Source organism: Caloenas nicobarica, chromosome 4 (genome assembly GCF_036013445.1).
Source record: "Caloenas nicobarica isolate bCalNic1 chromosome 4, bCalNic1.hap1, whole genome shotgun sequence".
Taxonomy (NCBI): Eukaryota; Metazoa; Chordata; class Aves; order Columbiformes; family Columbidae; genus Caloenas; species Caloenas nicobarica.
The window spans coordinates 29303544-29318655 of NC_088248.1; the positions used below are offsets into that span (position 1 = coordinate 29303544).

A 15112-nucleotide genomic window follows, 5' to 3' on the forward strand; every position below is an offset into this window, starting at 1 on the left:
AGAGCTTCTTCAAATACGTGGCAGATAAAACTAACACCAGAGGCAATGTAGGCCCACTAATGAATGGGGTGGGTGCCCTGGTGACAGAAGATACAGAGAAGGCAGAATTACAGAATGCCGCCTTTGTCTCTGTCTACTCTGCCGGAGGCTGTCCTGAGGAGCCCCGTACCCCTGAGGCCCCAGAGGAAGGCAGGACAATGGAGGAGTTTGTCTTAGTTGATGAGGACTGGGTTAGGGACCAGTTAAGCAATCTGGACATCCATAAATCCATGGGTCCAGATGGGATGCACCCGTGGGTGCTGAGGGAGCTGGCTGAAGTCATTGCTGGACCGCTCTCCATCATCTTTGCCAAGTCTTGGGAAACGGGAGAGGTGCCTGAGGACTGGAGGAAAGCAAATGTCACTCCGGTCTTCAAAAAGGGCAAGAAGGAAGACCCGTGCAACTATAGACCGGTCAGCCTCACCTCCATCCCTGGGAAAGTGATGGAACACCTTATCCTTGGTGCCATCTTAGGGCATATCAAGGATAAGAGGGTCATCAGGGGCAATCAACATGGCTTCACCAAGGGGAAGTCATGTTTGACCAACCTCATAGCCTTTTATGAAGACGTAACGAGGTGGATTGACGATGGCAGAGCAGTGGATGTGGTCTACCTTGACTTCAGGAAAGCATGTGACACCGTCTCCCACAGCATCCTCACGGCAAAACTGAGGAAGTGTGGACTGGATAATCGGGAAGTGAGGTGGACTGCAAACTGGCTGAAGGAGAGAAGCCAGAGAGTCGTGGTCAATGGGGCTGAGTCTGGTTGGAGGCCTGTATCTAGTGGAGTGCCTCAAGGGTCAGTTCTGGGACCGATACTATTCAATATATTCATCAACAACTTGGATGAGGGAATTGAGTGTACTATCAGCAAGTTTGCTGATGACACCAAGCTGGGAGGAGTGGCTGACACGGCAGAGAGCTGTGCTGCCATCCAGCGAGATCTGGACAGGCTAGAGAGTTGGGCGGAGTAAAATTTAATGAAATATAACAAGGGCAAGAGTAGAGTCTTCCATCTGGGCAGGAACTACCCTAGGTTCCAGTATAGGTTGGGGAATGACCTATTAGAGAGCAGTGTAGGGGAAAGGGACCTGGGGGTCCTGGTGGACAGCAGGATGACCATGAGCCAGCACTGTGCCCTTGTGGCCAAGAAGGCCAATGGCATCCTGGGGTGTATTAGAAGGGGGGTGGTTAGTAGGTCGAGAGAGGTTCTCCTTCCCCTCTACTCTGCCCTGGTGAGACCTCATCTGGAATATTGTGTCCAGTTCTGGGCCCTTCAGTTCAAGAGGGATAGGGAACTGCTGGAGAGAGTCCAGTGCAGGGCCACAAAGATGATTAAGGGAGTGGAGCATCTCCCTTATGAGGAAAGGCTGAGGGAGCTAGGTCTCTTTAGCTTGGAGAAGAGGAGACTGAGGGGTGACCTCATTAATGTTTATAAATATGTAAAGGGTGGGTGTCACGAGGATGGAGCCAGGCTCTTCTTGGTGACAACCAACAGTAAGACAAGGGGTAATGGGTTCAAGCTGGAACACAAGAGGTTCCACTTAAATTTGAGAAGAAACTTCTTCTCAGTGAGGGTGACGGAACACTGGAACAGGCTGCCCAGGGAGGTTGTGGATTCTCCTCCTCTGGAGACATTCAAAACCCGCCTGGATGCCTTCCTGTGTAACCTTACCTAGGTGTTCCTGCTCTGCCAGGGGGATTGGACTAGATGATCTTTTGAGGTCCCTTCCAATCCCTAACATTCTGTGATTCTGTGATTCTGTGGTGCATTGCAGTCCCAGTCTCAACCAGGGGTGTCTACTGAGCTGTTACTCAGATCAGAAGTAAGAGATTAACTCTTATCCTTGCACTAATGCAAACTGAATGCAGAATACTTCTGTTGTCTCTCTGATTGAAGGTTGTTTCCTGTTTTGTATCTTTTAACCATGAGCACTTCTCTGTAGTGGGGCTGCTGGTATTTAAAACCATCAGGTTAGTAATGTCCACAAAATGACAACATCCATCCTGCTCTCTTTGCCTTTAGAAAAGATACTTTCTTGGAACACTGGAATAGGCTGCCCAAGGGGGTTATGGAGTCTCCTTCTCTGGAGACATTCAAAACCCGCCTGGACACATTTCTGTGTAGCCTCATCTAGGTGTTCCTGCTCCGGCGGTGGGATTTGACTAGATGATCTTTTGAGGTCCCTTCCAATCCCTAACATTCTGTGATTCTGTGATTCTGTGATCTTAGGTCCAAGGATTAGAAGTCAGGGAGAGATCATCTGAGGAAAGCTTTGTCAAAGAAAGAACATGCTCTCCAAGTTACGCAGTGATGCAGTTTTCACCATGGACCAACCCGACCCTGTGTCCAGCTGGGAGGCAGAGAGATCTGGGAGTGCCTTCAGATCCGTGACCAGCTTGGGCTCCAAGTCACGTCCTGCTGTCAAGCTCAAGGAGCTGCATTTAGTTTTTCAGGGACTGGGGTGGGAACCACCTGAACGGGGCAGCAAACAGGGTTGAAGCACTTAGTGCAGCAGTTTGCGCAGGCAGTTTAAGCAGGCAAGGAAGCTCAAGTGATTTATCTCACTTGGTTGTTGTCACCGTTGCAGAAGGAGCTGACTATGGTATCCACTCGGGGCAAAGGTAAGTACTCTGCACTCAGCAGGAAGGAGGCAGCAACTCAGACAGAGCTGCCATGGGAACATGCAGCCACCCAGACCTTAGGCTGCAGAGCATGTCAGAGCCCTTCACTGGTATGGAGTGGTAATACAGAAAGCAGCTGTGTGAGATCTGAGCAGGTGGATGACCTGCTCAGCCTGGTAGTAGAGCTGCGAGAGGAGGTGGAAAGGTTGAGAAGTATCAGGGAGCTGGAAAAGGAAATCGACTGGTGGGATCAAGCTCTGGCCACCCGGAGGCAGGTAAGACCAGCAAGAAATGAAGATCAAGGGATTCCTGTCTCCTCCCCTTGCCTCACTGAAGAAGGCAGGTCAAAGGAAAGGGATGAAGAGGAGCAAGTCCACACTAGGGGTGGCAGGAGAAACATCCCCCTACCCACCCCACATTCCCAGGTGCCTCTGTCTAACAGGCAAGAGGCTCAGGATGTGGACTGCAGCAACTTCAGGAACGAGGGGAAATGGCAGCAAGTTCCTGCCCGGCGCAGAAGGAGTAGGGTTTGTACTGTAACCATCCCACCCTCCCAGGTTCCCTTGCAAAACAGGTATAATGCCTTGCAAGTGGAACCAAACAACAACGTTGAGGGAGGTGGTTCCACTGAGTTGGAGGTGCTGCAGAGGATAAGTCACCCTGCACCCTCCATCAAAACAGCTGCCACCAAGAAAAAAAGGCGGATTGTGGTTGTAGGAGACTCCCTTCTAAAGGGAACAGAAGGACATATATGCAGGCCAGACCCACTTCTTAGGGAAGTCTGCTGCCTCCCTGGGGCCAGGGTTAAAGATTTTAGAAGGAAACTTCCTGCCCTGGTTAGGCCTTCAGACTACTACTCACTAATAATTTTTCAGGTGGGCAGTGATGAAACTGAAAAGGGAAAACTTCAGGGCCTTGGGATGACTGGTCAAGGGATCAGGAGCACAACTAGTGTTCTTCTCTATCCCCACAGTTGCAGGGTATGATGAGGAAAGATACAGGAAGACCCAGCAGATCAATACCTGGCTGTGGGACTGGTGTCACTGGCAGAATTTTGGGGTTTTTGATCATGGGTCAGCTTACATGGCACCTGGTCTGCTAGCAACAAATGGGATGGACCTGTCTCAAAAGGGGAAAAAGATCCTGGGGCAGGAGTTAGCAGGGCTTATTGAGAGGGCTTTAAACTAGTTTGGAAGGGGGAGGGGGAGGAAACCAGATGTGGCAGAGGCACACCCAAGGGCAGCATAGTGGCATCTGAGAGTAGTGCTAATGAGACCCTTCGGTCTGCCCACCCAGTGGAATCAATGGCTCAGCTGAAGTGCATCTATATGAATGCACACAGCATGGGCAACAAACAGGAGGAGCTGGAAGCCCTAGTGAGACAGAAAAGCTATGATTTAATTGCTGTCACAGAAACATGGTGGGATGACTCCCATAACTGGAGCACTGCAGTGGATGGCTATAAACTCTTCAGAAGGCATAGGTGAGGAAGGAGAGGAGGTGGGGTAGCCATGTATGTTAGGGACGGTTTTGATTGTCTGGAATTTGAGGAGAGTGATGATAGGGTGGAGTGTCTATGGGTGAGAATCAAGGGGAAGGGCAACAAGGTGGACATCCTGGTGGGAGTCTGTTACAGATCACCCAACCAGGATGAAGAGGCAGATGAAATATTTTGGTTCCTAACACAGCTGGTTAGTGAGCCTACCAGGGAAGGAGCCTCACTGGATTTGTTGTTTCTAAAGAGAGAACGGCTCTGGGGCAATGTGTCAGTTGGAGATTGCCTTGGGTATAGCGATCATGAAATGATTGAGTTTACTATCCTTGGAGAAGTTAGAAGGGTGGTCAGCAGAACTGCCACTTTGGACTTCTGAAGGGCAGACTTTGACCTGTTCAGAAGGCTGGTTGGCAGAGTCCCTTGGGAGACAGTCCTGAAGGACAAGGGATTCCAGGAAGGCTGGTCTCTCTTCAAGAAGGTAATCTTAGAGGTGCAGGAGCAGGCTGTCCCCGTGTGCTGGAAGGCGAGCTGGTGGGGAAGAAGGCCGGCCTGGCTGAATAGAGAGCTGCAGCTGGAACTCAGGAATAAGAAGAGAATTTATAAGCTTTGGAAGGAGATGCAGGCCACTCAAGAGGAATACAAGAATTCTGTGAGGTTATGCAGGGAGAAAATCAGAAGGGCCAAAGCCCAGCTAGAGCTGAGCCTGGCCACCGCTGTGAAAGGCAACAAGAAATGTTTCTATAAACACATTAGCAACAAGAGGAGGGCTAAGGAGAATCTCCATCCCCTGATGGATGTGGAAGGAAACATAGTGGCAGAGGATGAGGGAAAGGCTGAGGTACTAAATGCCTTCTTCGCCTCAGTCTTTAACAGAACAGTTGTGCTCCAGGTACCCAGCCGCCTGAGCCAGAAGACAGGGGTGGGGAGCAGTATGAAGCCCAAATAATCCAAAGGGAAATGGTTATAGACCTGCTACACCACTTGGACACCCACAAGTCTATGGGGCCAGATGGGATACACCCAAGGGTGCTGAGGGAGCTGGCGGAGGTCATCACTGAGCCACTTTTTGTTATCTACCAGCAATCTTGGCTAACTGGGGAGGTCGCGGTTGACTGGAAGTTGGCTAACATGGCACCCATCTACAAGAAGGGCTGGAAGGATGATCCTGGGAACTACAGACCTGTCAGTCTAACCTTGGTGCTGGGCAAGGTCATGGAGCAGATGATCTTGAGTAACATCACACAGCACTTACAAGAGAAGCATATGGTCAGGCCCAGTCAGCATGGGTTTATGAAAGGCAGGTCCTGTTTGACCAACCTGATCTCCTTCTATGGCAAGGCTACCCAACTAGTAGATGAGGGAAAGGCTGTGGATATTGTGTACTTAGACTTCAGTAAGGCCTTTGACACTGTACCCCACAGCATTCTTCTGGAGAAGCTGGCAGCTTGTTGTCTTGATGGGTGTACTCTGCAATGGATAAAGAACTGGCTGGAGGGCCAGGCCCAAAGAGTTGTGGTGAATGCAGCCAAGTCCAGTTGGCGGTCGGTCATGAGTGGTGTTCCCCAGGGCTCCGTATTGGGGTCAGTTCTGTTTAATCTATTTATCAATGATCTGGATGAGGGGATTGAGTGCACCCCCAGTAAGTTCGCAGATGACACCAAATTGGGTGCTGGATGGCCATACAGAAGGATTTGGACCGGCTGGACTGTTGGGCTGAGGCCAATTGTATGAGGTTCAACAAGGCCAAGTGCCGGGTCCTGCACTTGGGTCACAACAACCCCAGGCAGCGCTACAGGCTTGGGGAAGAGTGGCTGGAAAGCTGCCTGGCAGAGAGGGATCTGGAGGTGTTGATTGACAGCTGAATATGAGTCAGCAGTGTGCCCAGGTGGCCAAAAAGGCCAACAGCATCCTGGCTTGTATCAGGAATAGTGTGGCCAGCAGGACCAGGGAAGTGATTGTGCCACTGTACTTGGCACTAGTGAGGCCCCACCTTGAATACTGTGTTCAGTTTTGGGCCCCTCATAGCTGTCTACAAATACCTGAAAGGAGGTTGTAGCATGGAGGGTGTTGGTCTCTTCTCCCAAGTAGCAAGTGACAGGACAAGAGGAAATGGCCTCAAGTTCCGCCAGGGAAGGTTTAGATTGGATATTAGGAAAAAATTCTTCATGGAAAGGGTTGTCAGGCATTGGAACAGGCTGCCCAGGGAAGTGGTGGAGTCACCATTCCCGGATGGGTTTAAAAGGCATTAAGATGAGGTTCTTAGGGACATGGTTTAGTGCTAGAGTTAGGTTAGGTTATGGTTGGACTCAATGATCCTGATGGTCTCTTCCAACCGGAATGATTCTATGGTTGCCCCCTTTTCGTGTGAGGTAAGTCTGGTTGCTTGGGTTAGCCATGGATTCACGTAGAAAAATGGGACCCTGCCTTCTGTCGAGGCCACTGAGTGCTTGAGTTGGGTTTCTCTGTCAGACAACGTGACTTCTTTGGTTTCAAGGCACACATCAGGGCACCTCAGGTTTTGGAGGCGTTCAAAATGGAAGTGGGTAACAGAGACTGTAAATTGGTCTGAGACCTTGCATTTACCTCGGGTGTTCATCTTGGGAGGTGGAAGATGTGGAGAAACACTATACATTTGTTGCCAAGGAAATGTGGAGATTATGTTCTCATTTTGATGTTTGATGTGTTGAAAGAGCCAGCATGAAATCCCCATCTGCTTAAGGGATACCTTGAATAATCATTCGAAAGAAAATGATCTCCATATATGAATGGTGTTTTAGGATTGGGCTCATATTTTGCCAGGCATTTGGATTTAATCCTGGGACTCAAATTTACCCCCTTGCACTATTTACAGCCTGTGCATCATTGAAATGCCATGTAAGTCTCAGGCAGAATTGAATTGGCATTTAAAACTACATAGTCCAAGGACCTTTTATTCCCTGGAGACTTATTTTTCAAAAGTATATACAAAGCACCTGCAAATTGGGGTCCAAGCTGTTTGCCTAACTAGCCAGGCACGGTTTGCACTGAGTTGTCCTCAAGGGGCAAGGAGTTTTGAAACCCCAAAACAGGCAAACCGAGGTACACCTCAGTATGTTAAAAGTCACAGCACAAAAGTCATTACTTAAATGCTAAGGTTGGACCCAGGTATGACATCCGCAGTAAAAGTAGTCTTAGGGAAACTTTGAGTGGTGAGCTTTTATAAATGTATAACATTTCTATACAGAAATGCAAAGAGATGATGCAGCTAAGTCTTTTTATTTTTCCTCTTTTAACTAATGTGTGTTATCTTGTTAAAAATGAATCTCCTGCTTGAAGCTGCCTGCAATTTCACATACCTTTAGTGTGACTTGATGAATAATGCAGGTCTTGCTCCAAACTCTGAAGTCACCAAAGGCCTTATTAAAAAAGTCAATAATATCATTAATTAGAAACTGAGTGAAAAATTGCAGTATACTGGGGTTTTGAAGTGGAACCAAAATTACTTGTCTCGAGGTTTCATTTTCTTTAATTAAACCTGGCTTTATAAGTGTATTAATGATAGCATAAATATTTGTTTGTATATGATGACAGGTGAAGGTATTGGTTTAATCACAAGCATGAATTTGATTTCTAAATCTTCTGGCATAAATTCAGACCACAAAAGAAATGTGGCGTCACATGGAGGGAGGAACCCCAAGGTATATTGGTGAGGTCTGAAGTGTTAGATCCCAAATGTTTGCACACACAGGAATGTAATCACGATAAAAGAGATTGCAAATGCATTAAAAATACATGAAAGGGAGACAGCATACAGAAAGAGTAACAGCATCTTTGATGTCTCTGTTGTCTTTGGAAAGGGACCTGAAGCCGAGATAGCTTGAGCTGCAGAGGAAGGAAGGTACCAGCCCTTTTGCCCAGGTCAGTCAGTATCTCTTCCTTGGCTGCGCTCGGTTGCTCCAAGTGAGGATCTGTCCTAGCAGAAGTTAAAGTGGGATTGAAGGTCCTGGGCTGATGGCTTGGGTTTTGCCCTGCGGGTGAAAGGAGCTAGTATTTTTTTTGCTTAGAAGTGGAGAATTTCCCCGGCTGTGGGGCTAAGGGCGAGATGAGGAGACATTAGCTGTGGTTTCTGCCAGAGTGAAAAATACTGAGGCAAAAGTAATTGGGCTGGAGAGAGCATTAGATAGACCATGAAATGTAGAAACTGGATTATTTGTTTTATCTTGGTGCAGTGGTCATTCACCTGATAACATTAGTTTCTCTTAAAATATAATTACTGTTTTACTCCCATAAGCATCGTTGTATATTAGATGTTAGTGGGCCACAGCACAGTATTTTGCAAATACTGTGTTTGATGCCCAGAAGGCTACTTCAGTGCTAATGTCATTATCAAAGGTTGTGGAGGAACAATGTCCTAAAAGGTCTATTCCTCATGAAATCATCTCCTGTAGCTATTCAGATGTGACTAATGATGCATTTTCTGCAAAGACTTCCATTTTTTTAATTTGATATGTCCCCTTATTCTTCTTAAGAAATATGAGAAACAGAATAGAAGAAGGTAGAAACAGTTTTCTGTGCTTTTAGTTGCTTCTTGATTAATTTTGGTCTCAGGAAACCGAAGTGTACATTAGCAGTTTCACACCTTGTTACATCTTCTGTTTGCTTTCATCACGTGCATGGCTGTTCTCATGAATGGTGAACATAAACATAAATGATACAATATTGCTCTTTGATTTTTAGTCTTTTGCTAAGAAATGAATGCATACATGCAGATTACTTGTAAAGTGATGTGTAAACAATTTGTGATGTCTACCTTTTGCAGTGTCAAGGCAGGGATTTGGACAAGAATTATGCCTCCTTATGTAAGAAACGTGAGAGATCACAGCTTTGTATATCATCACTCTTATGTGAATTTGGTTTTTTGCATGTTGTACTCCAAATGGAAGTCCTCAGTGGTCGGACTTCTTTTTATTAAGAGGATGCTGCCCTTGCAGAAGCAGTGACCTTTGAAAAGCAAGTCTCAAGTAATCTTTGTCTTTTCCTGAGATCATATAGCACAGTATCCAGTTGCAGGCTTTTCAGACTGAATGCTTGCAGGCTTTGTCCACTTGCCTGGCTTGGATTACATTTTGTTTGACAAAAAAACCTCTAAAATACTTACACCTTCCTTCCTTTGATTCAGAGCATTGTAATCTCCCTGTGTTGAGGATGCAGAGTAGTTGCTGTATCATCTCAGCACCACTGGGATTTATTGAATTTACTTAATTGCCCTTTATCTCATGGTTACACTTTAACGCTTCTTTTGAAGGAGATTAAAAAAGGATACAGTTACTCCTTTTCTAATTTACTTTGGGAGTTGCGTTACTCGTTTTCTTATCCTTCCTCCTTTCCCTGGTAGGGAATGGTAGACCATTCTGCAGAGCCACAACAGAAAACGTCAGAGACTTGCACAGCAAGAGATTTAAGTCCATTGAAGCTGTTAATTAGCAAAGCTTTTAGCACACTGCCTTTTAAAGAGGATGCTCTGTTTTAGGGGAGTTTGACAGGCACTTTTTGGATGGCTGCAGATGTATTTTGTGTTGTACTGTGCTGACGCACGTGGAGAAGGGAGCTAAATTCCCCTGAACCTCTCAGGGAAGGATTTTGCAGCAGAGTTCAGGAGTGCTTCCATCATTTGCTTGTTTTTAAAGCACTTGTGAGCCTCGGTCCTATAAACACTTCAGGAAACCTCAATAAAGTGGATGAAAAGTTCATTATTTCGTCAGGCGATCTTGACACTTAGAATTGCATGGTTTTCGCCTTCCTGAGAGGCATTTGATGCCAGGGAGTGCTGAGGTCTCCCCTTGCTGCATTTCTCAAGTTTGCTTTTGCTAATCGGAGTTCAAAGAGGTTTAGTGCTCAGCTCTTACTTTCTCCATCCCGCCAGACCTCTGTTGCCAGCTCCACAAGCCTGGGACGGGCACTGGAGGGATTTCAGAGCATTGGAGAGCAATCCCAGAGGGGCACGGATCCCTTTTTCTGCGTACTTCAGTGTCTCCATCCCCTGTAGCATCCAAGTGACTCACAATAAGAAGTGACCAATATCCTGTATTTAAGTAAGGCTGTATAATCACCTGTTATTTGGCACCACCACCCCAGGGTGAGACTTGTTTTCCGATGCCCGTGAAAACCATGTACCTGCCTTTACATTGGGAGGGAAGTGCATCCTATTTTAATGGAGTTTGCTACTTGCTGTGTCTTCTCTGGGCTAACACATCTGGCCATCAACATGTGCAGTGGACTGTATATCTCACATGCACGACTCAACTTGCCATGCACATGCATGCGCAACACCCATTTAGGCACTTGGATTAATTAATGCAAAATGCTATACCAGATTAGCAGTCTGAGTCTAGGTTGTTATTAGCCTTCATGTAGCCCAAGACGTTGTGGAGGACATCAGCCAAGGGAGGACATCAGCTGAGGGTAATGTGACTTTTGTGGATGAAAAATGGTCGGTGATCACTGTGTGATGCCTACATAAATAACTTGATCGTCATTGAAATCCAGGTGGTTTTTACTTGCTCAGTGGAGCAGTTGTGAGCACAGTGGTGGATGCAGAGCTGAAAAGCAAGTATTGTCTGTGCAGCTTAATGCCAGCTCTCTGACAGAAAACAATATGGAAATGAGCAACACCTTTCAGGATCCTCTGAGAGCCAAGTGGGTGAGAGATGAGTAAACAGGAGTGAGAAAAACTGAGGCTGAAAAGAGATTGAGATGTGGGAACTTGCTTTGAAAGAGAAAGCTCACTGCTAGCCTTCTATCCAGGGATAATCATCTGCAGCACTTCCCTTACTCTTTTTGGCCGAAGGTCAGACCTGGCAAAATTAATTTGTTTGTTGTCTTTATTTTACTTAATTAGAGGTTTGGTTTAGTATTACGGTAATTAGTTAGTCCTGCATATAGAAGTCACTTTTAAAATTATTTTTTAATAGTTCCAAATACATTTTGGAAGATAAAATGTGATCATTTGCTACTAGTCTTTGCACTCCATTCCCCATATGGTCACCAAGGTCTTTGCTACGGGTCTCTCCAGCCCCCTGTAATCCCAACCTAGACCTGGCCTATCTGGAGGGTGAGCTGAAGACCCTCAGCCAAGTGTGGGCTGATTTTTCCTCTGGAGAAGCTGCTCTCAGCCCTGTAAATTAGGGACTATGAATTTCTCCCATTCTCTCTTCTTTTCACTCTAGTCTTGTTTCCTAATCTCAGGTATGAAGTACCCGGGGTGTTTTGGTTGCATTGCCCATTGCAACTTTTGCTTGCGAGCTGGCAGGAATGGTAACAACCACAACTTGAAAAGTCTCTGCCAATACTGGACTGAAAACAAAGGATCAAGCCTGTTTCTGATGCACATCTGTGCTGCAAAGGGCTGATAACCTTTCAAGGCTGCATCTTAAAATAAGAAGCAGAGCTGCTATAGCTGCTTTTTCATTTGGCGGCTTCCCCGAGCACGCCACAAACTTCTGAACCGTCATCGCCATTAAAATCTTTACAGTTGCCATTTGCAAGGAATTAATGTCACTATGTGAGCTGTAGCACCCCAGTAATATTTATAGAAAGCAATTGAATTATAAAGGTTTTAAGGGCCTTGCTAGCTTGTTCAGTGCTTCTGGAAGGAGGAGGCTGAAAGATGCCTAGACTTTAACTACTGTACAAGCCAAAAAATAAATCATTAAGGAGCCTATGTAACCTACGGTCTTCCGTACATGCTAAAATACGTATACTTCAAAGCAGATGAAGGAAAGCAATATGCAATTACTGTGTAATTCTGTTGTGATAACACAGCCCTCTGACCTATTTGGAAAGGTGAGGTGTGGGGTTGATGCGTTTGACAAGTGCTTGAAAAGACAAAGTCAATGTGTAACTGCTGCTGTTGCTTCATGGTGTTACTTTGCTCGGATTGGCGATGCTGGTCAGATCCTGAAAATCTGTGTGAATCCAGTTGTTAAAAATGGGCAAAAACCGCCCCCGTGAAAACAGCTCCCTCTGATCTGCAGTATTGCCCTGTATTGGGGAAGACGGTGACGAGTTTGGCTTCAGCAGGGACAGACCGTCTTACTAACTGTGGTTTTTGTCTGTTCTGTTTTTCTCCTGTCTTGCAGCACCTTCTCCAGTCAGTAGTGTGAAAAAAGGGAAGATAACTAAAAATAGCATCTCCCTTTCCTGGCAGGAGCCAGATCGACCCAACGGCATCATCCTGGAATATGAAATCAAATATTTTGAAAAGGTGTGACGGACTGATTACTGAACATCCCAAGTACCTTCTCTTTACTGTCCTTTTCGTTATAATTTTCTTGAGTCATGGAAGGGAATGGGGCAATTTTATGCATAAATCAATGTCAGATTGATTTTGCAGTAAATGATTAGGGAGACTTGAAATTAGGGTGTTGTTTTCCATTAGTGTGCCACTTCTCTTGAACAAATACATTAAATCTGCGTGTCAGGTTCCCCTCTGGCCTTATCACATTAAGATAGAGCCTGCTCATTTGTTAAAAATAGGAGGACTTGGGATTCGAGTATCAATCTCTTCCTGGAAACATCAAGCTATCCCTTAGCTTTGATGTTTTGATTTCACACTTGGTTTTGCATCCATGGTGTAAGAGAGAGGAGAAAGGTCTTGCAGAGAGATTGTATCTGCTCTGATGTGAAGAAAGAAATTGAATCACAAGTCACTTTTTTGGTTAAATTTCTGTTTTAAGGAAAATCATCCATTAGTTCTGTCGATAAGGCAGGTGAGACCACTCAACATGGACCAGGACTGGGTCCTTACTCCTCTCTTCTTTCTTTGACCATGGGAGGGACCCAGTCAAACACCTCATGCAAACAGGGGAAAAAGAATTTCAGAGATCTTTTGTATCAGGATAAAATCAACATTATTTTTGCAGGTAAGGGAGGTTGGGCAGGGGCACGAGGTGCACGAGTGTCTTAAATAGAGCTAGGCATTTCGGAAGGATTAAAGCACAAAGAAAGAATCAGGATAGGCTTTTGCTGGAAATAATCAATTACTGATTTTTTTATTAACTTGTTTGAATGACCATTGTGGTGCATCGAAGTGGAGTGGTCTGGGAAGATTAGCCTCTAGAAATCTTGATAATAAGCAGATAATTAAAGCAAAAAAAATCTATATATTTATTCATGTCGCATAGTTTGTTTTCAAACAAATTGGAGTGGGGGGTTTAAAATGTTGTCGTTGTGGTCCAGAACTAATCTTAAATAGCTTCAGTAAATTGTTCTTCAAGCACAAGTCCTTCACGGGGAGGTTGCTACAGCCGATCCGAGTTTAAGCTGTCTTGATTTATTGCTTTAAGGCTGAAGTTAAAGCTTAGTGTTTTCCATAGGAAAGCTCCAGTATTTAAATGTTTGCAGAAGCCAACCATGTATTGAAAACCTGATTGGGCTGATGTACAAGCAGTGATGTGGACTAATATTCACTTATTGCTATTTAACCGTTTGTTGAGTTAGATTTGGGATGTCATCCTTAATCCTTCTTGTTTGTTGCTACTGTCATTTATATTCTTTCAGTTTTCATCCCTTTGTGAGGGTAAAATTACAGCATTCATTTCCAGGGGATGAGAGTGATTTATGTTTTGGAAAACAGAGTTTTGTCAGATCACATTCCTTTAAGACAAATTGCTCCGTAATAATAAAAAAGAACAGAGATATATATACACACACACACATTTCTCCCAAACAGTCTTGTGTAGCTACAGGCTTTGGTGAGAAAATCCGTAATCTTACATTTGAAAATTCATAGGGCCTTATCCAGGCATATTACAGTCTAAGGAAAGTTGGCCATTAAATTAAAAAGAAAAATCAGTTCAGCTCCTAATAGCTCTGCAAAAATTTTGGTGGGGAATTACTAAGAACTCCTGTTTACCTCACAATAATTTGGATCTGAGAGGATACAGTGAATAAAAAGCAGTTTCCAAATTTGTAGTCCTTAATTTATGAGCTCTTGTCTAGATTATATGCTACAGTAAATAATTCTAAGAGTAATTACCAAGCATTTGATCTAAATTTTAATCAAAGAACTGAAACTCTTTCACGTTAGAAACTGATGTAAATGAAGACTTATTTCAGCAAATTTTCTTCAGGTCTGTTGCTTCAGAAGGTCAATGCAAAATTAGATGTTTTCCTGTAGTTTTGGTTGACTGTTCCCTTCCCAAGATCTAATTCATGGTTCTAGAAATGCCAGCGTCAAGTTTTACAAAGTATAAAGTATTATTCTCTTTTAGGCCTAGTTACATAAATGGGAAGTCATTTTTGTGTGAATTAAAATCCCTTTCTAAAGTGATGGGACTTTTTTCCTCTTCTCTGAGCCTTGGGGTTGATTTTTGTAGGATGAACCTTTCCCTTGCCCCAAGCCATGTCCATCGCAAGCAATGGAAACTGCTCCTACTCCAGATACCAGGTTGGTCCCCATATTGTAATTTATGGGCAGAAACGTCCCTCTGCTCTGTTTCATACTTCCTAGAGCCAGTGGTTATAAAAGCTGCTGGGCAAGATAAAATCAGATCTCACCATACCCCATAAAAGGCCTTCAGAGGGGTTTTTTTGGGGGAAGAGATCCTCAAAAATGCACATTTCAGTCATCCTTCATAATGTTGCTGTGTGGGTTGCTAAGATTCTGTCTTCTGGGAGAGCCACTATTTGTGTGTTTGAACTTTGTGTTTTTTTGGGGATGCTTGGGAAAAGGACCAGGAGATGAGCTACACCATCATCAAATCCAAAGAGACAATGATTACAGCAGATGGCTTGAAACCAGGCTCGGCCTACGTCTTCCAGATCCGAGCGCGGACAGCCGCTGGCTATGGTGGCTTCAGCCGAAGATTTGAGTTTGAAACCAGCCCAGTGTGTAAGTCCTTTTAATTACTGTCAGCCTGGGTCTCTGGAACGGTTACTAGAAAGGAAGCAGGGGATCAATACCTTGCAGAGAGC

General features: G+C 45.0%; 1 protein-coding gene across 3 annotated transcripts in view; it reads left to right on the forward strand.

The window, feature by feature from the left end:
- Positions 1 to 15112, forward strand: part of EPHA5 (EPH receptor A5) — a 197785-nt gene that overhangs the window by 137602 nt on the left and 45071 nt on the right. For all 3 annotated transcript variants that reach the window (XM_065634839.1, XM_065634840.1, XM_065634841.1), the window contains 2 exons: positions 12277 to 12401; positions 14870 to 15029. In XM_065634839.1, the coding sequence (XP_065490911.1) occupies positions 12277 to 12401; positions 14870 to 15029 (285 nt within the window). The remainder of the gene's footprint in view (positions 1 to 12276; positions 12402 to 14869; positions 15030 to 15112) is intronic.